This window comes from Zeus faber, assembly GCF_960531495.2.
Source record: "Zeus faber genome assembly, chromosome: 16".
NCBI lineage: Eukaryota > Metazoa > Chordata > Actinopteri > Zeiformes > Zeidae > Zeus > Zeus faber.
Genome location: NC_137202.1, coordinates 2498510 through 2525639, shown reverse-complemented (window position 1 = coordinate 2525639; position 27130 = coordinate 2498510). Strand labels below are relative to the sequence as shown.

Sequence of the window (27130 nt, the reverse complement as noted above, 5' to 3'; positions counted from 1 at the left end):
AACAGCATGAATCCATGGACCCAACTTGCCTTGTGTCAACAGGCCAGGCTGGTGGTGGTGGTGTACTGGTGTGGGGAATTTTCTTCTTGCCACAATTTGGGCCCGTTAATACTAATAAATCATCGCTTGTACGCCACAGCCTATTTCAGTCTTGTTGCTGACCATCTGCATCCCTTCATGGACAAAATTTACCATCTCTAATGACTACTTCCAGCATAATAATGCACCATGTTACAAAGCATAAGTTGTCTCAAGCTGGTTTCATGAACATGACAATGAGTTCAATGTCCTTTAGTGGCCTTTCCAGTCACCAGATTTGAATCCTATAGAACACCTTTTGGATGTGATAGAACGGGAGATGAATGTGCAGCTGATAAATCTGCAGGAATTGCGTGATGCAAGCATGTTAACATGGACCAGAATCTCAAAAGAATGTTTCCAACATCTTGTGGAATCCAGGCCAAGAAGCATTGAGGCTTTTTTGAGAACAAAGGGAGGTATGGTATAGGTATTTGTATAGTTTCCTAATAAAGTGCTCAGTGAGTTTATATACACCGATAAGCCACAACATTAAAAGCACCACTTATAACCACTAATATTGTGTAGCTCCCCGTCGTGCCCCAAAACAGCTCTGACCCTTGGAGACATGGAATCTACGAGACCTCTGTAGGTGTCCGGTCCTGGCGCCAAGACGTTAGCAGCAGATCCTTTTAGTCCTGGAAGTATGTCGGCCATCTGATGGACTGGCGACCTGTCCAGGGAGAACCCCGCCCTTCGCCCAATGACACCTGGGATTGGCTCCAGCCCCCCCCGCAACCCCACGAGGATAAGCTGTTTTGATAATGGATGAATGGAAGTTGTGAGGTGGAGCCTCCATGGATCAGGCTTGTTGTTCCAGCACATCCCACAGATGCTCGATCGGATCGGACCCTAACCCCGACCATCCACATGATGTAAAAGAATACATGATTCATCAGACCAGGCCACCTTCTTCCATTTCTCCATGGTCCAGTTCTGACGCTCATTTGCCCATTGTAGGCGCTTTCAGTGGTGGACAGGGGTCAACACGGACACTCTGACTGGTCTGCGGCTACGCAGCCCCATATGCAGCAAGGTGTGATGCACTGTGTGTTCTGACACCTTTCTATCATAGCAGCATAAACTTTTTCAGTAATTTGCGCTGCAGTAGCTCTTATGTGGGATCAGACCAGACGGGTTAGATTTTGCTCCTCACACGCATCAGTGAGAGCATTGGCCGCCCATGACCCTGTGACTGGTTCACCGGTTGTCCTTCCTTGGACCAGGTACTAACCACTGCGTACCGGGAACACCCCAACACAAGACCTGTTGTCTTGGAGATGCTCTGACCCAGTTGTCTAGCCATCACAATTTGACCCTTGTCAAAGTGGCTCAGATCCTTACGCTTGCCCATTTTTGCTGCTTCAGACACACCAACTTCAACAACTGACTGTTCACTTGCTGCCTAATATATCCCAACACTTAACAGGTGCCATTGGAAAAAAAGGAGCAATATTATTCACTTCACCTGTCAGTGGTCAATGCTGTGGCTGATGTATGTATATATGGCATAAAAGTGATGAAAGTGATGTTAACAGATAGACTTTTCTGTTCTCTTTGCTTGTCTTCCTATTTTTTATTTCTGAACACAAACGATGACCAAAGATCAGGGACTGTGCTGCTCTTACACCTGAGGCTGAAAGTCTGAGCCTTAAGGTGGACTACACCACAAGTCCCAGAATTCCGTTCCAAAGAGCATTTTCTTTTTCCTAAACATCCGAGTTTAGCCACGTTGGTGCTCTGAAACTTTCACTTTAATTTCTCCAAAGTAGTCTGCCTTCAGATCAACTGTGCTGACCATAACTAGCTAGGCTGGTTCAACAAATTCACGGTGGCTGCATTTCACTTTTTTGTCCGATCAGGGCATTCTTGGCGGGAAAGGCGGACCCCGCCACCAACAATGAAAACAGCCATTCAATGTATTTGTGTTATGCGTGTGCTCCTCTGTTCGCTGTTTCTCTTAAAGTGCCAGGTAAATAAATAAGGGATGATTTTTTTTTTCTAGAATTTAACATCACAGATTACCACTTTAAACAGATAGCTGTGACTTTTCACGAAAATGTGATTGTAATTAATATGTTACATTGTCTGAGGGACGTGAAAAGCTGATATGTTGACATTGACTTGCAGCTGCATAAAAGATCAGATGACACTGACTTTACAGGTTTCCTAAAAACAAAAACTTGGTTAAATAAATAAAATGTACAAAACAAATCCTGAAACCTTGGTTGGATTGGAAATAGGGAACGGGGGATCGTGAACTGATTTCTTGCCCTTATAAATGCATTCCACACCCCCCACACAATGAAACAAACATCTTGACTTTATTCAACTGTGCTTGGGTTTGGCCTGGACTGTTCGGGCAGCTTGGTCTCCAGTCTAAACCCTGCAGAGTGGGAACCCTCCCCAACATAAACAACACGGCACAATCACAAGGACCTTGGAACCCCCATCTTTTTGCCTGGTGAACGGAGGGGTAGAAAAAAGAGAGGGAGAAACAGAGCTCTCCTCCTCTCTCTAACAGTGATTCTCAACCTTTTTCCCACATCAAGGACCCTCAATTTGATACGCACTAGGCCGCAGACCGCAATCTGATACCAATTTTTTTCCCCTTCTAGGACCCTAATCTGAGAAGATGTTTATTGTTAGATATGATTTAGTGTCTTTACGAGTTATGGACAGGACAGTGAAACTTGGATCAAAACGGCCATTATTGCACACTCTCTAATGGTGCTAGTATATGAAATAAGGGTGAAGTTTAAACTATTATTCATTTTGCTGGGGACCCTCTGGAACCTCTTAAAGGACCCCTTGGAGGGTCCCAGGGACCCACATTGAGAACCAGTGCTCTAGCACGCATACAGGTATATGCACGTCATTCACACACACACACACACACACCTCTGAGCTTGCTCCATCTGGCCCCAGTTAAAGTGTCAGTGCTGTGTAGATCTTGCTTCCATGGATGCCTAATTAAAGAGGAGACGCTGGTGTTTAGTGGTAATGGGGGGCGTTGAGGGGTGTCCCCGCGCTCCCTCTCAGAGCTGCGACAGGAACCCACCGCCAATACACTGCAGGAAATGCGCCGGCGGAGGACACGGTCATTTACAATTCACAATTAGCTTGGTGGAAAGGAACAAAACAGGCCAAAACAGCCAAGCTCATGGAGGGGCTGAACGAACAGAGGAGTCCAATTGAAGAATTGTAAACGTACCTCTAACTTGCACATCCTGTTCCTCTTCGTTTCACACTGATCTTCATCCTGTAATGACCTTAAAAACACCACTCCTCTGACGTTCCAGAATACAATGAACAAACATCTGTTGTTTCATCATTTTTATTTCTCATTATGCCGGCTCTTGATATAGCCAGTTGACTTTGGCTCTCCATCAGGGCCAATTCGCCTGATCACTCTGACCAATTGGTCCAGGGGGTTAACGCAGACCCCCCCCCCATGGCGTCCTTTTCACTGGATCCGTACCCTGGCCCAGGGAGCTATAAATCAGTGTAACACAGGGCAACGGGAGACGAGTGCTTCCACTTCTGGTTGGGACAAGACAATGCAATGCCATTTCGGCACAAATAATATGTCTTCTTAAAAAAGAAGGGAGTCACTTGGGGTCCATCTGTATATTTGGAAGGCAAAAAAAGTAGCAAAAGAAATGCACTTTTCAAAATGAAAATATGAGTATGTATATATATATATATATATATTTGTGTATGTATATGTATTATTTTGGTTTTCTTGTGTACAGCAAAGGACAGAGGGCTGATTGCAGTCTGCTACAGTCTGAAGGCCACTTCTGGAGTGAAAATGCTCAATTAAACGGCACTGACCCTAGACTGCAGCGTTTCGAGTGGAGAACAATCATTTTTTTCTCTGTGTGGAAGCTGTCTGCTGAGTATTTACAGAACATGAGAAAGAGCAGGACCCTGCGAACAGATGTGTACAACATATACTTACAATACCAAACGTGCATTGACATGGACACCATAATGACACGCTACAGCATTCCTGCAATTTACGGAGAACTGCCCCGCTCGTTCTTTTATTTGTTTCCACTCACCCTTGACTTCATACACTACTTATTCTTTAGTCGCGACAAAACATTCTAAGCAGCACGTACCAGTGCACAGTATTTCCTTTCAGATTTTGGTATGACATTGGGCTTTTTTTGGGGGGGGGGGGAAGTTAGATTTTGTGATTCATTCTGAGCGACCGACTGGAGGTTTATTTTGAGTTTAGGTTGAATGATTTCAAATGCTTTTCCTGGATGCCAACTTTGACAGTCATCTGGTTAAAATGTATATTTTATCTTTATCTTTGGGTTAATCGACAGATGAGATAGAGACCCAAGTGATGCATAATCGCATTAACTTCAATAAAATATGTGCGATTATATTTGAAAAAATATATAATAATTGTCATAAATATTCAGTTAAAAAAACAAACATTTCCCCTGAATGCAAAGTATTTAACCGGTTTTACGCGGACAAAGCATTTCTTTCTAAGCAGCGGCACCTTGTGGCCGTATCAAGTACTACTGTGTGGAGATCACAACAGGAAAGCAAATATTTTATTGTGTAAACCGACTTCAAGATTCAAGATTCAAGATTTTTATTTGTCACATACATATACATACTTTCATACATATATGCAGTGAAATGTAATTATTAATTAATTGAAGTGAAACTTCAATATTATATTGAAGTGGGTTAAAACAATAAAATACAAAATAATACAAATAAAACACAATAAAACACACTGTCGATTTCAATTCATTTATTTAAATGAAATCCATTATTTTGTAACATTTCACATATGTATATTTCATGAAATCTAAACATATCTGTATGTATATGTATTTCTCTAGATTGAAGGATGAAGTCATGCACTAACCCTTGACGACGTAGGAAGATGTTTATCATCATGTCTCCCATGATGTCTAAAGGGAAATTATTCATTCTAATTAGGTCCTGAAATGTGGAAGATGGAAATTGTTTGACAATTTGGTCATTATTTCAGCATCACAGATTCGGTAATAAAACACAACACACAGCTGCATTATGGCTTAAAGTGGTTTAATTAAAGTGTATCCCCTTGTTATACAGTGGCAGCATTTCACTCGGCTTGGTGAGAACAGACAAGCTTTAATTTGTGAATCGAAGCTCAAATCATGAATCCCATAATCCATTCGACCAATCAGATGCCTTGCAAATGCTTGTGTATGACACACTTGATGTTATTGATTGATTACCCATGCAGTGACCAATAACAAGTTCACAGCCACAACACTGTAGTTTCATTTATAAGTGGTACTTGCTTGGTACCTTATGATAAAAACGTAATGAAAATAATAAAAGAAAAGTTTTAAAAACGTAATAAAAAAAATTAAAATAAGAAATTAAATTAAATCACTAGAAGATTGCATAGCTGAACACCTGCAGAGGTATAAAAAAATATGAAGTATATTTACAAGAAAAACAACAACAAACAATGCATCAGATGTCGACATGAGAAGTTAAACCTGCCTAAGGAGAAATCAAATATGCAAAATGAAAAACCTCTTAACATGTAACAGTAGTTATAAAATAAGAAGAAGCTATAAGAAATATCACAGTGTTGCCCTCGAAAGCCTTCGGCTAAAGTAAGAAAACTAAAAAATTCACATCTCCCAGTTCACACAAACATCAGTAAGTCCGCTGGGTCTGTACGCTCTAGCCAGCCCTGAACTATTAATCCATATTATAGTCATATATTTATTATATAAAATAGTCACTACAGCTATCTAGAAAGACAAGAAACTATAGTGAAACTTACATGCTTAAATAATGCTTAAATTAACAGATGCACACAATAACTAATGAATAGAAATGTCCACCTTAAGGCACAAGAGAAAGCTCAGAATTTAGCACAATAAGGCGACAATCGCCCGTCTGGTCCAAAGGGTTGGTCCTTTTCTTTAAGCTGAAGACCATAATATGCAGGCACATGGCCCTTCCGTCTGCATATTCAAAAAATAAACTTTTGTTTTTTCTGAATTAGAACAGAACTTGCTTAAAGCAAGAGGATGAAGATCATTTCAAAATCAAAATTTAAAACTCACATATCATTGAAAAACAAACCTGCTCTAAAAGATGACTTTGGACCATTTCTCAGTCTGCATGAACGTGTGTGCGCACACGCGCGCGCGCGCACACACACACACACACACACACACACACACACACACACACACACACACACACACACACACACACACACACACACACACACACACACACACACACACACACACACACACACACACACTCTCTCGCTCTCTTTCTTTTGGAACACCATAACCTGTGAGATGAGAGCTGAAAACTGCCCGTGTCGATCTGAAAGACTGTACAGTTCAGCGCGGTATGAGAAACGTTCAAACCTCCGTCTCTTTGTTTGGCAAAAGGTTGATCCTTTGGAGAGGAGAAATATCCTGGAGAAGAAGGAATGACAGATGAGACAAAAAAAATAAGACTGGTTTGTGGTTTGCACTCTATGCAGGACAGCCAGAGGGACGGCTGATTGGGAAAACCCGCTTTTATGAAGTGAAAATGAAATGAAGAAAAGAAAACCGAGTCGCTTCTTCATGAATAAATCATGCCGTTCATCCTCTATGTAACAATGAGAAACGTAAAGATGCAACTAAATCTATTCGTTTTTATTCGATTCACAGCCGTTCCCAGTGAATCGAATTGGTCAGTCCTATATATATATATATATATATATATATATATATATATATATATATATATATATATATATATATAGAGGCTTTAAATAAATACACACATACACTGTATAAATATATATTTTTCATAGTAGATATATGACTGGATTTTATTCATATAGGATTTATAGTACAGTATATTACTTGACGAAAACCTCAATGGGGATCATCTGACGATGTTTTGGGGATGACAATTGGGGTTTTCACAAGATACAAGCAATAAATATTTGGGAAACAATCATTAGTACTGTGTTATAATGATCAAGCAGCGAGAAGAAAATAACATTACTTTCCTGTAATACTCCTTAAAAACAGCATTAAACTATAACACCTTATTACTATAACCAAACTCCCTGACGATCTAGTCTCATGTCACAACATCCATATTATATCGATTGTTCAGCCATAATTCCATTCACAATTACAACATGGCTCAACAGAAACTGTGCCAGAGACATTGCTTTTGGAATTCTTCAACAAGTTGAAATGTGCACATATGCACAAAAACAGCAGCTAGAACAGCTGATAATTCATGTTGGGAGAAAAATGTGATGGTTGCTCCACTTGTTTGTACTTGGGGATACATACAAATGGCTGCAAACAAGGTGTGTCGATTATAAACCGTTATGAGGCGTTTGCAGGTGTACACAGCAGAGCTTGAAGTGTGCAGGGTGTGTCACTCACGGCTCTGAAGCTGGTGTTCTCTTTGCCCTGCCTCTCTGCTGGGCCGCTGCACACAGGGCTCTGCTGTCGGCTGCTCGCCTTCTCTGCGGACGCCTGGCTCCCCAACACCCTCCTCTGTTACCGACGGTCAGAAGAAAGAGATGATTTACTCTAACAATTATACATGGCCTCAAACTTGTTTCTAGTGACGAGAGCAACAAGTCAAATGAAAAAGAAAAAAAAGAAAGTTTGAAAACATGTTTTGGGGTAAAAAAGAAAAAGGGATTTTAAGAGGTAACAGACTTTCAACACAAAGCCAAGTTCCTGGCACCGTTGAATTTTGTACATATGGAATTGCTTTGTGTCTTTAATGCACCTCATCTTGCTTGCATTTGTTTGGTTAAATATATCGCCCCCCTCGAACGCCTGTTCCTGCCCTATGTAACTTCTGTGTTCGAAACGGCAGGAAAAGTGCATTACACTTTACGGCACTACGTCACTTTGTTGATGTTTTGCTCCGGTAATGACATTTTCTGACTTGTGCGTGCGAGCCGATCTGCCAAGTGGAGCATATATGGTACCCTTACTGGTAGCAGGGGGCCCCAACCCTCCCCGCGCCCTCTCTTCCCGCGGGGAGACAGTCCACGCCGCTGGGAAGCAGTGAGGTCCGCACAAGGGGCACTGGAGTCTGATGTCACCGGATGTGGGTTGTTGGCATAAAACCTGCCCTTGGGCGACAATTTTCAGTCGGCATTCTCCTCCTCTTCAGCTATCTGTGCTTTACCGTTTTCAAAGCGCCCGACGCTCCAGCAACATGGAGATAGGTCTGGCTATGTGAGACTAGGTCACCGATGATCAAGTTATGTTTGTCTTTTTTTAAATGTAAAAGTCGTACACATAGTCGACATATGTCTTATGACATGATGTCTTATGTGCCGTATTTTTTGCGGGGATTTAGCCATTTTATTGCCAGGGCTCGCCTTCCCACGTGCAAGGTTCCACCAAAACAAGTTCCCGCCTGACAACATTTTGCAAGGTTATCATCGCTGCATCTTGGGTTCAGGGCCGCCCAAGACGATTGTAATTGGTTTAGAAAATACAAAAAAAGACAAAGTGTTTTTCCACTATACCGGAACGACAGTGGGTTTAGTCAAACCTTTCTCCAGCGTTGGCACAGCGCTAAAACAAAGTGTGGAGATAGGTCTGATGATGCGAGACTAGGGGTGCTGTAACCTAGAGTAGGTGTACATTATATTTGCGTTTGTAACATTAACTTTTATTGAAACGTGACCGATAAGGTTCAAATTTGTCTGGTAATATGAGTTTTACCAGAATGAGTTTTACGACAGTGACGTAAAAGTGCAATTGCACTCAGAAACTGTAGGTGTGCCAAATCCCAAAAGTTACATAGTGCTGCTTTAATACTGTGATATTTTGTATTTAATGTTTTGTTTTGCCATTTAAGTGCCGCTGATGTATATTGTATTATTTTGTGTCATAAATCTACCAAACAAGGTCTCCTGGTGATTCATTGGTGTGAAGCGTCGATTAGCAAACCAAAATTGTTGTACTTTACAGGACATCGTGAACATCCTGATGGTGATATTCATATTGATTCCTCCTCACTGCAATTTCTTGCGCTTGAAAAAAAATAATCCATTGATGTCATTGATTTAAGTCTGGCAGGTGTGTCAAAGTTTGTCAAGTGTGCTGAAGGCAAGAATAACATGACAGGGAAGAAAACTGCTGGAGTGCTGCTGCTGTTGGTGCTGATTACATCCATCCATTTCTATAAAAGGTTTTAGAGAAGGTGTTTTCAACCCAGCTTTTGGCTTTTATGTGTCATAATAACATCTTTGAGAAATTCCAGTCTGGTTTTAAAGCTTAACATACTACAGAAACTGCCCTCTTCAAAGTAACCAACAATATCCTTTTATCATATAACATGATTCATTTTTTAGATCGAAGTGCAGCCTTTGACAGCCTAACACCTGGGTTGGCGTCAAGGACAGTGCATTTGCCTGGTTTTATTCCTACCTTTTAGAAATAACTTTTGCGGTCTCCATAGATGACAACTCATCCTCAAATTACCTGTGGTGTACCACAAGGTTCAATTTTAGGTCCAACTTTATTTTCAATCTATAGGCTGCCACTTGGCCAAATATCCAAAGACACAATATCTCTTTTCATTGCTACACAGACGACACAGATAAACCTTCCTCTGAGACCCGGTGACCCAAATAGCCTAGATGCTCTTGTAGATTGTCTCAATGATATCAACTGTTGGATGGCACAGAATTTTCTTCAACTCAATAATTCAAAATCAGAAATCGTATTGTTCACTACCCCAAATTCTACTAGTCAAATTGAGAGTGGCCTTGTTACTCTGTCCACAAATGTAAAGTCTGTTGCAAGAAACTTGGGAGTACTATTTGACTCTGACCTAAACTTTGACCACCAAATTAAAAAAAAAGCCCAGTCCTGCTTCCTTCAACTGAGAACCATTTCAGGAATCAAACAAATACTATCACACAGCAACCTGGAAAAAGTAATCCACGCCCTCATTTTCTCACGACTAGACTACTGTAGCTCCCTCCACTTTGGCATCAACCAAAAGTCACTCTCTCGCCTCCAACTAGTTCACAACACAGCAGCTCAGCTTCTTACCGGTTCCAAAAGACGACATCACCTCACCCCAATCCAGGCTTCTCTCCATTGGCTCCCTGTTCAGTTCAGAATCGATTTTAATATTTTACTGATTACTTTTAAAGCAGGTCTGGGTCTGACTCCAATCTACACAGCAGATATGTTGACCCCATAAGAGCCAGTGTGTAGCCTTAGATCCTCAGGTGATGCCCTTCTGGCTGTTCCAAAGTCTAGACTTAAAACTAAAGGTGACTGCGCCTTTTCTGTCAGGGCCCCTCGACTTTGTATTCCAAAGTCCTACCTAACCTGACCTGCCTACCTGAGGAGATACGGCTGGCTGAGTCAGTGACGTCTTTTAAGCCACTTTTCTTCTATAATAATAAGCCACTTCTTATTATTATAATAATTATTATTATTATTAAGGTCAGACCCCCTCATTCAAATTCGGGTCATAACACCATCCAATCAATTTCCGCTTTGGGGGTCCCCCTTTGAAAGAAGCAAACCTGTCTCAAAGACTATAGCGTCTGGCAGGATAGGAATTGAGAGGAGCTAAGTGCTTCATGGCCACTGATTGGATGGACAAGAATGTTGACAGTATAGCGAAGGCGACCACGGGGCACATTCATATTTGTGTTGACGGTGTAGTACCAAAACAATCACACCTAAGATCAAACACTGAATTAGACAGAAAAAAAAGCCCTCCGGAACAACGATATAATGTAAGTGAGAAAAGTTCAAAGAGAACTTAAGGCGAAACTAAAGGAAAGCGACTATAAGACTCTGTGAAAGAAATTACCAACGTAAACTCTGACAAAAGTAAAATGCATGTACTGAATGAACTGGAAAAAGTAAACAAACGAAACAATTTTTTTTTTAAACGTTTTGATTGGGGAGTAACTGCATTGATTAATTTGAAAACGGGTCAATTACAGTGGCATGTGATCCAACACGTGATTTTAGACCTGTAGCACTGACATCAACAGTGATGAAATCACTTGAACGCATTATGGCGGGGACCCTACGAAGGGAGGTACAACATCTGTAAAACCCCAACCAATTTGCTTATAATGATGGTAGAGGCACTGATGATGCGCTAAACCACTAGAGTCGAGCTCTAGTGCTGAGGTTGCTGTGTAGTGTATCACTGCTCGTATTGTAATATTGCAACTTGGACTACTGGATTGACTCTGTACATTTCACTGCTATTTGCTGATCTGCCAACAAGCTTGTGTTCCAGACACACCCCCTATTCAGGTAAGTCCTCTCTTATGTGGGCGTGCTCTTAGCCAGGTGCAACCCTAATCACACGAGCAGCTGTATTCTATCACCTATTTATGGTCCTGCCCTTGAAGCGTTAGCTTCAAGCGTTGGCCCATTTGTAGTCGCTCTCGTGTGAAGACGCACGTCTACCTCTGCACGTCAACCGAAGCAAGGACACCGAACAAGGCAAACCTGCCTTCTTTCTCTCACTCCATACAAAATGTGCTACTACCGCATCCCTACAACTTCAAGGTCACCCAGAAAGCGTTGTTATACCATACGCCGATGCAATCCGGGTAACCTCAGGTCCCTGCAGCAAACATCTTCTGCAAAGACCTCCTTCTCTGTTGGCTTGTGGAATTGTCGATCTGCAGTTAACAAGGCAGACTTCATTTCTGGTCATGCCAACCAACTCTCCTTAGAGCTCCTTGCTCTCACTGAGACATGGATTAAACCGGAAGATAGCGCAACCCCGGCTGCACTCTCCACTAACTACTCATTCTCCCACACATCCAGACCATCTGGCCGTGGTGGTGGGACTGGCCTGCTAATTTCCAACACATGGAAATTTAATCCACTGCTGCCTTTAAACAACTTTGCCTCCTTTGAATATCACGCCGTCTTGGTGACTGCTCCGGTGAAAGCCTATGTGGTCGTCATCTACCGTCCACCAGGACAACTAGGTGACTTCCTACATGAGCTTGACACCCTGCTGTCATCAATCCCTGAGCACGAGTGTCCCATGCTCGTCCTCGGAGACATGAACATCCACTTGGACAGTGCGAGCTCGGCTGACTTCCTGTCTTTGGTTCGCTCGTTGGACCTAAGACAGATCCCGACTCCACCGACTCACAAGGCTGGCAAAGAGCTTGATCTCATTCTTGCTCGGAGCTGTACCACCGACAACCTATGGGTCACTCCTCTTCATCTCTCTGACCACTTCTTCATCCACTTCAATGTCCAGCTACCAAAACAACCCCCCACCTCCCCACCCATGGTTACTATCCGCAGCAATCTCCGCAACTTGTCTCCCACCCACTTCTCCTCTGTGCTCTCCTCTTCTCTTCCACCCCACGGCACTTTCTCCTCTCTGCAGGTTAATGATGCCACTGACTCCCTCTGCTCCACCTTGAGCTCATGTCTGGATAGCCTGTGTCCACTATCCACCAGACCTGCTCGATCAACCCAGTCGCACCCTTGGCTGACTGACACCCTCCGGACAACGCGCACCGACCTCAGAGCAGCCGAGAGGAAATGGCACAAATCCAAAACAACTGAGGATCTTGCTAGCTACCAGACACTGCTGTCCTCCTTCTCCTCCAGCATCACTGCTGCCAAGAAGGCCTTCTTCAACGATAGGATCAACGGTGCCACAGACACACGTAAGTTATTCGCCACCTTCAAGTCTCTGCTTTACCCTCCACCACCTCCCCCAGCTACTAACCTCACTGCTGACTGCCTTGCCTCCTTTTTTACTAACAAAGTGGCAGCCATCAGCAGCCAATTCACTAAACAACTTACTCACAACCTGTCTTCTCCAGCCCTAGGCTCATCGTTCCCTGGTTTCACCCCCCTCGCTGAAAGTGAGGTATCTAAACTACTAACATGTAGCCGTCCCACTACCTGTCCGCTAGATCCGATCCCATCCAACCTCCTTCAAGCCATATCACCGACTATCACCCCGGCAATCACACATGTGATTAATTCTTCCCTAACTTCCGGCACTTTCCCTTCCGCTTTCAAAGCGGCTCGGGTCGCACCACTGCTCAAAAAACCCTCACTCGATCCCAATCAAGTAGGAAACTATCGGCCGGTCTCTCTCCTCCCATTCCTTTCCAAAACCTTAGAGAGGGCGGTCTCTAGACAGGTTACAGAGTACCTGTCAAGAAACAACCTTCTTGATACACTTCAATCTGGCTTCAAAAGTGGTCACTCCACTGAAACAGCCCTGTTGTCTGTGACAGAGGCCTTAAAAACTGCTAGAGCTGCTGCCAAATCCTCGGTCCTCATTCTGCTAGACTTATCAGCTGCTTTTGACACTGTCAATCATTGCATACTCCTGTCCATACTCTCAAGCATGGGCATAACGGGCAATGCACTTTCCTGGTTCGAATCTTACCTTACTGGGCGCTCGTTCAGTGTGACATGGCGAGGCCAGCTGTCTGTGCCTCACAACCTCACCACAGGGGTGCCCCAAGGCTCGGTGCTAGGACCCCTCCTCTTTGCCATATACACCACCTCACTGGGCCCGATCATCCGCTCACATGGCTTTTCATATCACTGCTATGCGGATGATACTCAACTCTATCTGTCCTTCCCGCCAGACGACCCTACTATCTCGACGCGGATCTCGGATTGTCTCGCTGACATATCCACATGGATGAAGGATTATCATCTTCAACTAAATCTGGCGAAAACGGAACTGCTGGTCTTCCCGGCCAAACAAGGTATTTATCACAACATTGATATTAAAATCGACTCTCTATCTCCTGTTCCTACCAAGGCTGCAAGGAATCTTGGTGTCATTATTGATGACCAACTGACATTCTCGGACCATGTTGCCGCAGTCTCCCGGTCCTGCCGCTTCGCACTACTCAACATCCGAAAAGTCAGGCCGTACCTGACCCAATATGCCACTCAACTGCTGGTACAAACCTTGGTGATGTCCCGTCTCGACTACTGCAATGCCCTCTTAACAGGCTTGCCGGCCTGTGCGGTGAAGCCACTTCAGATGATACAGAATGCGGCGGCGCGACTGGTGTTCAACCAGCCAAAGAGGGCACATGTCACTCCGCTGCTCATCGAGCTCCACTGGTTACCTGTAGCTGCCCGCATCAAGTTCAAGTCTCTTATGCTGGCCTACAGAGTGATTGTTGGGAATGCTCCCGCCTACTTAAATGCTCTTGTAAGAGCACATGTTGCCCCCCGGATGCTGCGCTCGTCAAATGAGCGTTGCCTGGCTCTGCCGGCCATACAGCCACGGCAATCCAGGCTATTCTCATTTGTAGTTCCACGTTGGTGGAACGAGCTGCCAAAAATGACCAGAGCGGGGACCTCCCTCTCTGTCTTTAAGAAGCACCTGAAGACCCAGCTCTTCAGTGAGTACCTCCTGTCCTAATCTACAATTACTTTGCACCACCTTGCAGTATTTATTGTTACACCAAAGTTGTTGTTACACTAATCTCTGTCGCAATGTAGCTGAATGTTATTCTCCCTTGTAAGTCGCTTTGGATAAAAGCGTCTGCCAAATGACTAAATGTAAATGTAAATGTAAACACTACAACTCATCTCATTCTAAAGCACCTTGAATATCCTACAACTTATGCTAGACTAATGTTTATGGTCTACAGCTCAGCATTTAATACTATACTCCCTCTGTTAAACCCTGTTAAACCCCCTGAAACAGATAGAGGTGAACCCCTATATAATCAGATGGTACCATGCATTTCTCATAGGACAGATAGACATAAGACAACAGCAGGTGAAAGTCAACTCAACTCTATGACACACACGTTATAAGGCACTGGAGCTCAAGACTGCGTAAGCTCACCCCTTTTCACACTATACACAAATCATTGTAGAAATCAGTACACAACTACATTAACAAGACAATAGACAATACAGCCATACTCTACATAGTCTACTGACAGAAGATTCAGACATTGCTGTGTACAAGTCAGAGATAAGAAGAGGTTGTGCAGTGGTCTGAGGGGCACAACCTGATTTTAAACGTCAAAAAAACTAAAGAAATGGTCTCCGCTGGTGATCACAGCCCACTTCGAATTAACGGGGAAAATGTTGGGCAGGGAACAACATAGAAGTATTAAGGTATTCACTTTGATTTTCAGTTACAATGGGCTCATCAAGTAGAGTATGTTTGTTCACGAATCAGTCAGCATCTGCATTTTCTGCCGAGGCTCAGGGTCCATGGAGTGGATAAAAGCATTACAGTATCTTATTGTTCTACAGGGCAGCCATTGAATCTATTATTTATAATGGCATCAAAACATGGTTCGGTAATCTGTCTGTTAAACTCAAATCACACCTCCAAAATCAAAAGGGCTGAAAAAATAATTGTCATTCTGCCCACATTTTCTCTCCAGGATATATTTAAGGAAACAGTGATGAAGCAGGGCCTTCAAATCACCCGTGACCAAATCCTCATCCTTCACCAAGAGCACGAGCTGATGCTTTTGGGCAGAAGGTACATGTTACCAAACTGTAAGTTGAAAAGGTATAAATTGTCCTTGGTTGTAATATCCATCAAACAGCTGAAGAGTGGGAGAGGAGGTATGTTTGATGTGTGGGTGTAAGCTGCTCAACTCTAATGCTAACTTTAAGTGCAATAGAGCAATGTGAAATAATGTGCAATCACTTTAGCACTTGGCAGACTTGCACTTTAACTCCAGAGGTTTATTTTTTAAGCTGTCGTGTTGTCAATGCACAGTTAAATGTTAGCATCGTTAGGTTTTAACATGTTTCATGTGTCAATGTTAAAACTATTCTATTACGCTGCTCCGAATTGTGCTTAAATCATGTGTGCTGCCATGGACATTCGTGATTCAGTGTGAGGTAAAAATAGAAAGCATTTGGCTTTACTTAAGCACATATGGTAACTTGGTCATTTTCCATCACACTACTCATGCTGAGTCCTGTACAATGATATTGCCGAACTTTAACTACATATAAGTGGCATATTAGAACAGTTAGTAAAAAAGGAGTAAATGTTCAATATTACACAATCCACAAATAAAAAAGATTTTCTACCAATAATAATGCAACACCTATCACTTAACTTCTTTGCGTATCTTTATTTGTGTGTGCTTTTTTGTTTGTCTGGATCCTTGAATTAACTTTGTTGTATGTGCAGTTGGTTAACTTTACACAAGCTGGCTATAAAGCAATCATATTCATCTCCAAGCAGGTTTGACAATGGATTATTTCTCTTTATGGATATTAGGAGTTGAACAAAATATCAATACTGAAATATATAGTGATACTTCCTCTTGTGATATGTCATCGATACACTGGCGCCAAATACCAATATTTTTATTAAAACATGCTGCCACCCTAAGCTAGTGGTGTAACAGAATATATACATGTATGATCCGTACGGCTCGCCCCCACGGTTCAGCACGCATGTGAACTGCGGATGAATTGCAAAAGTCATTATTTCACCATCATAATGAAACAGTTTTACTGCAGCTGTTACTTTTTAAAGTAATAATTCCCTACATTTCGATGCAGAGTTGCAGTGAAAAGAAGATAGATAAGACAGATGCATGCTGTGTTTTACTCTGAAGCGCAACGATTGGTTTATGGTATGTTGCTGCTACTTTACATGTCGGGAATGTGGAACATTGGATACAGCCAATGTCAACGCTATGTGTCATATGGTGACACAATGTCCGCCATATTGGAGCGGTCAAGATCTGCGAGTAAACAAATACAATATGTATTGAGAGATGCAGACTTAATTCAGTTACTGGGGGCGAATTAAATCATATTTTTCACTCACTACCATGTTTAAAGGAAGAAGGTTTAATGTATGCCTCATATCGCTGTTTATTTTAACAATTGGGTATTGATTGAATATTTTATATATTATACGATATGAAACATTGGATATCTCTTTTGTTGTACATTGGTTTCATCACCACAATGCAGTGAATGAATACATAATTCCTGCTTTTTGCCTTTTTAGGGGGTATTTTTTTTTTTCATTTACGCAGATATCGTGTTGTACCGTAGATGACATGTCTTGCAATTGCAAGAGTATTGAAGAATCACTGTATCATGATACTATCGTTATCATGGGCAGTGTATCGTCATAGTATTGTATCGTGAGTTACTCCATGATTCCCACCCCTAATGGGTATTAATATGTGGATTCGGGAGAGAGCACATCTACAGAGATCACTGGATCCGTTTACTGAGTGTGATCAATGGCTGATTACCTGGGTCCAGGAGTTATCCGATCAGAGTTTGGCAATAGGATTGGATTAAATCTTGCAAATTGGAAGTAAAAAAATAATAATAATCTGGACAGGGATAACTTTCAAATCAGATCGGATCAGATAATCGAATCCAAGCTACCATCTGGATCAAATCTTCATAACACATACAGTAGTTCAAAATTGACAACATAGGACTGGGATCACTTTGATCCAAAAAATCTGGATTACCCTCAAAAAAATATATATTTTTTTAAGTAGCCTGCTTCATTTGTATACATTTTTTTTATGTCACATTTACAGTGATAAAGAATGTTAGGATAAAAGTATGCTATAAACCTATTCCCTCCCTCACCGAATAGTGTATTAAACCAAATTACAAGTCTGTTTTAATTAATAATAAATAACAATAAACTTGATTGAAAATATTGATATAATTAATCAAACACGGTCATGGTTGAACTAAATACTATATTTCAAATTGTCAAAAAATTGTGGTTGAAAATAGCATCTCTAAGCCTCAAAACTCAAAGCACACATTGGGGATGCTCTGCCTTTACATGAAGAGGGGCCTTATTTTTAATTGTTGCTGTATTCAATTTCGTTTTTTGTTTTAATCTGGTTGACCAAAATATATATATTTTTTTATTTCTGAATGAATGGCTCTAAATGTCTAAGCTTACATAGCAAGAGCTATGTAAGCTTAAAGCACCGATTATCAGGATCTGTTCATCTTGAAAAGTTTTACGTTTTTAGATCAGTGATCCTATCCTTCCTTTTTTTCAAACACCGGGATCTGGCGACTGGCCATGACCAAGATCTGGCCCTGGCCAGTGGATCGAAAGAAATGATCCTTGTCAGTTAAACTGACGAAATCTGGAAACCCCCGTTTTCACCCATCTCCGCAAGGAACTCACAGAGCGAACTGTTGCTACTGCTCCGAGCTGTAGGAGCAGAGCCGAAGAAATCCAACCAATCAGGATTTCAGCATTATGAATTTTAATGCTCAATGCTACATCATATTGCTCCCATCACTGAAACGGCGACAAACTTTGAATAAGGCCCCGGTGAACGTACCTTGATGATGCCTCCAAAAGAACGTGAGCGTCGGTGCTTCCTGTTGAACGGGGATGGAGGCTCGTGCACGGGCGTCCCCGGGATGTGCTTTTCAAACTAAACAATGCATTTAAGTGAATAACAGAACTCTCAAACTGAAGGACAATCCCCCAGCATCATGCATTAATGTCTGTGTGTGCGCGCACACGCACCTGTCTGATGAGTTTCTTCTTCTTGGCGGACTCGGGCATGGTACTGACTTGCTGGTACAGCTCTTTGAGGGCGGCCTCGGTGTGATTCTGACCCACGGGCGGCCCGGTGGAGCAGCTACTGTCGAACCCGCCCGCGGAGCGGAGGGAGGGGGAGCAAGTAGGTTCCGCTGCTTTCCCTTCGCCAGCACTGGCACACAGAGCCAGGTCGTCCTAGGAAAGGCCAAAGAAAATGCTGAAGACATAAATAAAAGCAGCCGGAAAAACAAGCAGAATGTGGCTGTGCTGAACGTATTTTTGATAAAACGTTATAGAACTCCGCGGAGTGCTGTACACAATAAAAACATTTTTGTATACCTTGTTAGACCTTGTTTAACCTAAAGTGTATACAGAGATGATAGGACATAATCCGAGACAGTCTAAACAAGATTGATGTTATGTAATTTTTTAACAAGTGATAAGCAGAAATCACAGACTTAAGAAGATTTTTTCTTTATTTTTCACACAATAAATAATAAAAGCATTGGTGGTATTTCAGACATAAAACGTATTATCAAACTGCGTGTTCCAAAAACGATTTCAATTGCTATTGTTGTCAATCTTTCTCTTCTCTCTAAGACAACATTGAGGTGTGTGGGATGCTTCACCATGTAGCCGGTAAAAAAAACTAATCTTAGCACATCTGTATGAAATCTGGATGCTGCTATGAGCTTTTTCAGAATGTCGTTACCGCCCTGCTGGTGCATCTTCAACACTGTTTGAATAGACTTCACTTTATAATCATTTAGAGTATCAATATATACTACAAGTAGTAGGCCACTTTTAGATTTTATGTAAATATGTTCTTGATTTTTGTGTCCTTGTTGGACCACAACTTTTATGCTTAATGCATAAAATCTGTGGTCTTTAATGCATAATTAAGTACATCAACACTGTGTTATTTTGTATGTAATGTTTTGTGCTCCCATTTAAGTGGCCATGGTATATTGTATTATTTTGTGTCATAAATCAAGCAAACAAGATCTCCTGGTGATTAATTGGTTTTAGGTCTAATTTAGCAAACATGATCATGCTGAGAAGCAGACCGACCAAAACAGGTTTGATTGAAAGTCTCATTCCTTCATGTCAATATGGGTGGATATTCCTGTATTTAAGATTTAATAAAAAAACAAACAAAAAAAACAAACGATTTGGTAAAGTGCATAATATATACATAATATTTACTAAAAGAAAAATAATGACATCAAATTAAAAATGTCATTATCAAATTCCGAAATACAAACAAAGATCTTCCACTGCAAATTCACTAACCTTTGACTGGAGAGTTTTTGATCCTGTAAAATATAAGCTGGCATATTCTTTCACATAAGCAGGTGCCTTCGGTATAAGATAAAAAAAATATAAAAATAATAATTAGAATTACGAAGCAAGCCATCAAAAAACAGACTGATTCAAATATTTAAAGCAATACAATAACATAACAATAACAATATGCAGTAATATTTGGTACTTACTCTGATTGCTTCACTCCCAATACACACAAGGACCTAATGTAATATGCCCCCGAATGTAATAGGCCTCCTCCCTAGGTCTAGTGTTGTTTTCTATATTGTTATTCACATGTGTCAAAAACAGTGCTAGCAGTAAGATTAGCAATCAAGCAGAGATTTTAGTTATTCTACATGTGAATTTGTTCATCTCCTGAACGAAAGGGAGCTGCTACAAACTACAAATACTGTATATAATGACAATATAGAAGGGTCATTCTCTTGAACCCACCATAAAACATGTCCCAAATGAATTGATACACACATTCACAGAGAATGTTAAATGATTCATAAAACTATTAAAGTACACAACACCTACTATATGGTCCACTTAGTTGTTTTTAACTATGATATATTTGTAGTTTTTTTCCTGTGCTTTTCTTATTTAAAAATGTATTCCATTAATGTGTCTGGACAAAAATACATTGTTAAAGTAATGTAACCCTACATTACAGCAACAACGTAGCATCTTTATTTCTTTGAAAGGAATATTAATTTAAACATGACAATAGAAAGAGCAGTGACGGAATACAGCGATGGCTTATACATTTTTGCACCGTCCTTGTGTGTGTCGCTATTTTACTCTAGGCTAAGCTAAAGTGCATTTATTACCGTATGAGCCATCTTTAGCGGTCCGGACGTGTTACGGTAATGAATAGTTAAGGTAGTGTCATAGTTAAAAACAACCAAGTGGGCCATATAGTAGGCATTGTGTACTTTATTATTCTAATTAATTATTTCACATTCTCTTTGAATATGAGTATCAATTCATTTCACGTTTTTTAGGGTGGAGTCATGAGAATGACCCAGAAGCTGTTTCTATATAAATTCTAAGTTTGAACCATAAAGGTTAATTTATTACAAATCATAACTTCAGGAAACAAAAAATCGGTCATACACTACTCACCTTGAACAGCTTCTGGGAGTGTTTGATGAGGAAAGCCACGCCATTATTTAACTTTCTGATGCTTCCTTGCAGATTGCTTGCAGCTACCTGTAACACAGACAGTACCAAGAAAAGGAAAGAAAAGAAAAGAGAATCAACTTCAAGCCAGCGTGTCGTACTCCAATGCTTGACATGAATGGTTTTGTGTATACATTAAGAAGGGGGATAATACAATGTCCCACGGCGCTAGACTAAACAGCCCCCGTAGCTTCTTACATTTTTGGGCCAAATGATGTGTGGGGCGAACATGGTGGCTAAATTAATGGCGGACATCTTGTTGGCGTGCTGGTTGCGGGCAGTGTGGTAAAGCAGGTCTAGCAGCAGTTTCAGGAGGCTACGGTTGGCCGGGGGAAGAAGCATGAAGAGCAGCTGGAAGGCCTCGATCTGACGCTCCTTGTTGGGCACGTCGCTCCTGATCCCCTGACTGTCCAACTGGGTCAGCTCTGGATAGCATGATTAGAGATTGAAGGGGACCTATTATGCCTTTCCTTTATTTCTATGAAATACTGTATATAATGTTACAATGTCAGATGTTCATATTTAGGGCTGGGTATCGTTTCAAAAACGATGATACTAGTACCAATACCAGAACCCCATAGTGATACTGATACCAACAGAGTACTTCATTCAATATCTTTTTTCTAGACTATACACATCAATGGAAGCATCCAGTTGCGTAAAATGCCACCCCACCTCCCCATCCAAATGATTTTTACAAAAAATACATTTTGAAATTGTTCAAATTATTAAAATATTTATTCAATAACTGTACAATGAAGTGTTTGGGCAGTGTTGAAAAACTGTGAACATATCCTTTAGCAGACTATTGTAGCTGTTGCGGAGCCAATCACACATCGCATTCAATCGAAAAATGCTTGTCGTGATGCCTGTGGCCATTTTTTTCTAGATCTGGGTACAAAAAGGAATGAGTGCAGGTATTGATAGCTTAAAAGGTAATGAGTATGAATATTAAGCCCTATTCACATTAGACAATCGCAAATAATGAGGTAAATGAATGACAAAGTAATCACTGTGAACAAAACATTCAGGCTTCCGACCGTTCTGAAAGCTCGGTTTCCATCGTTTTTTTCTACTCTCTGCACGAGCTGACGTCAACTCATCACGGATTTCTTTATAAGGTCATCTGCTCAATCCGATCCGTGTTTCTCCAAACAAAACCAATAAATGTAGTGTTTTTATTGTAGATGTATTTTTTTTTTTATCTTATGACGTTTGTGTGAAACAAAAAATCCCCGCATCCGAGAGACCCGGTGCGTCGCAATGCGGTGTCCTTGTCCCTCACAAACTTGGAGCACAGCAACGAAAGTTTAAAAATAATTTAATTGGATCTTGTAGATCTTGTATGAGTGAAGATTCAGCAACTGGCTTATTTCTCCCCTCATATTTGTTCAGAAAAAGATTTTGGTGGACTGAGAAGGGGAATTCAGTGAAATCTACAGAGTAAATTGAACGAAACCTTGAAGCCATGCGCAACACCATTAGCTCACAGAATCCAGAACTTGTGCTAAAACCCCATTGGCTCACAGAACTCTTGGCTCCTTCCATTCAAATCGAGCATCAGGAACACAATGGATTTAGAGGTATGTTAGAATGGCTCTAATACATAACCTGAACGGTATTTTCAGCCAAAAATTTGGAAATAGGTTCTGGGGACCTCAGAGACCTATATAAATTTGTGTAAATATGAGCATAATAGGTCCACTTTACATGTATCAGTGAGTTACATTTAATACTTTTCAGATACATTTTAATAAAAATGTTAACAGATTTTTGAACAATTCATCTTTTATTAAATAAAGTATTACAGGAAAGAATGAATATAAGTACTATATTTGGTGCAGGGCAGAGGTCAGTATTAGGTAGAAACAGGGCAGGTTATGAACTAGATGATACTTTGAATTGTTATTATACAGCTTACCATAGGTCAGATAGAAAGGAAAGTGATGGAAGAAATGTATTGATACTTGCAAGAGACAAAATGTTTTGAAATTAAGACCTAGAGAGACTATTTAATGACTTTAAAGGACTAACATTAGGACTAACTGGAAAATAACTAATTTTCAGCATCAACAAGGCCAAAACTATGCCCTGCGAGTTGTGATGTGGTCCAGAGAACCATTCTTCTGTATCTGAGAACAGGGCAGTCAGGCGATTTGAGAGGCTGAGCTGTGAGGTACCGCTGGTGTATTCTTTGGCCACTCCCCCGAGAGAGCCTCAGAGATCAATGGGCAATCTCAATTCCATTCAAAATTGCATTTACTTTTGCAGGTAAATGAGCTCTATCAGATACTAGTGGTGTCTTTAACAACAGAAAATAAAATTGTACGCCGTCCTAAATCACCTAGATTTACTTCCTCGCCGTGACTTGTTCTCCTTACCTCACTCTTCATTCACCGATAGTACAGGGGGAAGCCTCACCTTAGCTGCAATGTACATGCCCCAGGATTTGTGTGTGTGTGAGTGTGTGTACCTCCAATCTTTAGATGAGCGTTGTAGTGCCTATGAGTGAGCAGGGGCTCAGGCAGTTCACCCAGATAGGCCTTCAGCAGCGTGGCTGCATCATTCGGGTGGAAGTCACCCATTTCCAGTTCTATCTCTGCCCCGGTGTTCAGCATCTCCCTCAGGGCCGCCTGCCTCAGGCTGTTGCCTGGCACACGGAACAACCCTTCCACGTGGAGGTCTGAGGGATGAGAGAGCAGAGTGGAGACAGACAGAAAAAAGGGGAAGAAAATAGAATGGCAGTGGTGTGTAGTAGGGCAGACACACAGACAGGAGAAGTGGAGTGACGAGGTTATAGAGACAGAGATGCAGACAGAGTGAATGACAAAGAAAGAGGACAGCGAGAGTGTCCAAGAGTGCTTTTTCATCAATTATTAAGACATGAATTTGCTCAGTGTCCTTTTATTCCAGAGGAAAAGACGTCATCCGCTGCAAGAAATAGACCATGAGCTCATGCTCCATCATTGACTCAGCGTTGGAAGTACAACTAAGAACAAGAGTGCCAATGCTTAACCAAAGAAAATCTGCTCATTTAAAACCATTGTCAAGAGCAAGAAATGTAATGCTACTGGTCACCATAACTTTGGTTTTTAACCTCATTGTCGTATTATTCTTTAAGTAAGAGCACAGTAAAAACTTTTCATGTCTTTGGTTTGAAACAATATGCATGCTCAGACCCTCTATAATAAAAGCTTACATAAAAAATAAAAAATAAATTGTAAAATTCCTACTCACTTTTACTCAGGTACTCAATGAGCTGATATATCTGTGCTATCCCCTCTTCTGTGAGTGGTGCACCAAAGACCAAACCTTTGTCTGAGAAGAAAACACAAGATCCCTATTAATCATCCAAATTAATGGTATTTAGGAATGCACAGATACGAGCACTGAGCACTTACTCTTGGGGACTCGCGGATACAGAGTAGTGATACAAATACAGTGGAAACCTCTTATAGTGATTACGTCTGTCCGGGTCAAATTGATCACTATAAGCGGATGATTATTATAACCAATTTTTTTCCTTTTTCTTTATTTCTCATAGAGGTTACCATCGTATTGACATTTGTATATTTATTACATGAATATTAAGTAATGAAACAGACAGCTCTGCTATTTACTGAATTTTATTGACGTTTCAAAATACAGTACGGCTGTTTCAAACACTTTGCAAATTACTGTACTGTGTATAATTCAAATACACGATATTACAGTACTTTATCTAACGTACTGTATAACTTAATATAGCTTACTGTGCTTAATGGGGCATTTTGTGACCAGGCATTATCAATCCACTTGAGGAGGGCGGCTTCAACCACAGGTGCTTTTCCAGTGCGCATTAGTTTTCTGTCTCCATCACTTGTAGCCATGATTGTTTCTTGTTGTTTGAGTAGACTACGCAAGGCAGCCTGAGGACCACCAAGTTTTTCTGCTGGAACTCGTTGGCTCGTCTTTGGCAGTTTGTCACAAGCTTCAAGGAAACTACGTTTTCATTGAGAGAAAATAACTTTATTTTTCCCATAAAGATTTCAATGTGCATGCAACACCAGCCTCAGGTAGTGAGCTGTGCGCAGACAAATTACACCGAGGCTAAGTATCATGGGAGTAAAGTAAAAAAAACAACAACTGAATTTCCGTAGTTTGAATTTCATTTCCAATAGGTTGTCATGTTTGAAAAGACCCAAAATGAACACTGTAAGTGGACTACTTGATTACTGTAAGCAAATTATTTAAACAGCATTTGTAGAGGAATGATTGTGTCCATAGGTTTTTTATCCCTATACGTTGCTCGATGTAATTATTAGAAGCGGTTTACACTGTGGTTAAAATTTCCATCACAACACAAGTAAGACCACTGATTTTTCGAGTCTGTGTTTATTATTCACCATGATTAAATGCTTCATTCATTCATTTGTTTTAGGAAGGTCAAAAAGAACATGGAACTGTTATTGAGTTCCAGAAATAAAACAAGTAAATGATGAGTGCATCTCGGGTTTAGGTGCTGAAGGCTAAAATGTGTACAAGTACAGAAGCATTGGATATCAGTATCAGTGTGTGACTAAATCTATTTTTTACTGTAGCCATTTTTATATTTTATCTTGTTATCTACTTTTGCCCCCCTCAGCCATTGTAAGGAACCATAACTGGTGGCTGTGTTGCCTGGAGACAGGAATCCTCCTGAAACCTCCTGATTGCCAGGAGTTTTACGAGGCATGTAAAATCAATCACAGTTCGTCAAGGAATCATCAGGCTAAGTGCAGCATAAGGTTTGGTTAGACAGGCCACATGGTGTGAAATTCTACACAGCACTGCTTCAGTTCCCTGCATTTTTTAGGAGCAGTGGGCAGCCACAGCACAGCACCCAGGGACAACCCCGAGATCAAGAGTCAGTGCTTGTTTACGGGCATCTAAGTAGTGTGTACCTGACTGTACCTAGCCGGGACCAATTTGCAAATACGTATTAGTCTGGAATCTCGAAGGTTATTTTCAATTTCCAAAGGGCATTACCAACGGGCGCAGACCAAAATGTCACAATTGGATAGACTGACAACCAATCAGAGCAACAAAATGTGTGATGTCACAGGGAGCGAGTGAAATGGCAAATTCAACTTTGCACTGTGCACTTCCAAACAATGCGTCACTTCAAGCAAATATTTTTAAAGCTATGATTTGTTAATCACAAGGGTGTGGCAAACTGCGTTTCTGAGATAATAACCTTCAAAGTTTCCCCCCCACACTTGGCTTCATTCAGCCAGCTCCCAGAAGCAAATTAATGCAAACAGAGCTGCAAGGCTACTTACCACATGGCCTCTTGACACCCTGCTGAATGGGGCAATCTCTGCATTGTTCTTGTGTTTTGAGGGAATGTTGAACAGCGTCATCGAGACACAACATATTTTGTTTTTAAAAAAGCTTTAATTTAACAGTAAGAATAATTCCGGGATAACGCCAACATCAGATTCAGCATCGCTGTTGGAGAACTGACTATCATCGTGGAAAATGAAGTCCAGTACACGCTGCTTACACTGACTTGGATCTATTGCACTGGTCGGATTAAGATCCGCAATATGATTGAAATCCGCCATCCGCTTCTCATAATCCATAACAACACGGAGATGAAAGTTTTCACAGACAAGTGAAACCGAAGGATCTTCGTCTTGTTTACGGAAGTGACGTCAGCTTGACTTCTTCGTTGGTATGCATTGGTATACCCCCCGTACACAAAGTCTGTGTGTGTGTGTAAAAGTAGTATGATTTAAAAGTTAAACTCTATCAAAACGATTTCACATTGTCACTTCACATCATATGGAATATGGAGGAAGGATCTTCACCTGGACTGTCGCTTAAAAGGAAACGATCGATCGGCATTGTTCAGCGCTATTCAGTGTCTCGGTAAGTGAACTGTGTTTCCCCATGTAATCTAACGGGGGTATTTAACTCCATGGTTTAACGTTTTTCTACTATTTATAAATCAAACTCG

General features: G+C 41.2%; 1 protein-coding gene across 1 annotated transcript in view; it reads right to left on the bottom strand.

Annotated features, from left to right (window-relative positions):
• Positions 1-6424: 6424 nt before the first annotated feature.
• LOC307242487 (rho GTPase-activating protein 19-like) overlaps positions 6425-27130 on the bottom strand; it is a gene marked incomplete at its 5' end in the record, with an annotated part of 33808 nt that continues 13102 nt past the window's right edge. The window contains 9 exons of the mRNA XM_080016986.1: positions 6425-6554; positions 7533-7646; positions 18452-18547; positions 18643-18852; positions 19951-20016; positions 21094-21180; positions 21349-21575; positions 23624-23833; positions 24388-24468. Of these exons, the coding sequence (XP_079873112.1) occupies positions 6498-6554; positions 7533-7646; positions 18452-18547; positions 18643-18852; positions 19951-20016; positions 21094-21180; positions 21349-21575; positions 23624-23833; positions 24388-24468 (1148 nt within the window). The 3' untranslated portion in view covers positions 6425-6497. The remainder of the gene's footprint in view (positions 6555-7532; positions 7647-18451; positions 18548-18642; positions 18853-19950; positions 20017-21093; positions 21181-21348; positions 21576-23623; positions 23834-24387; positions 24469-27130) is intronic.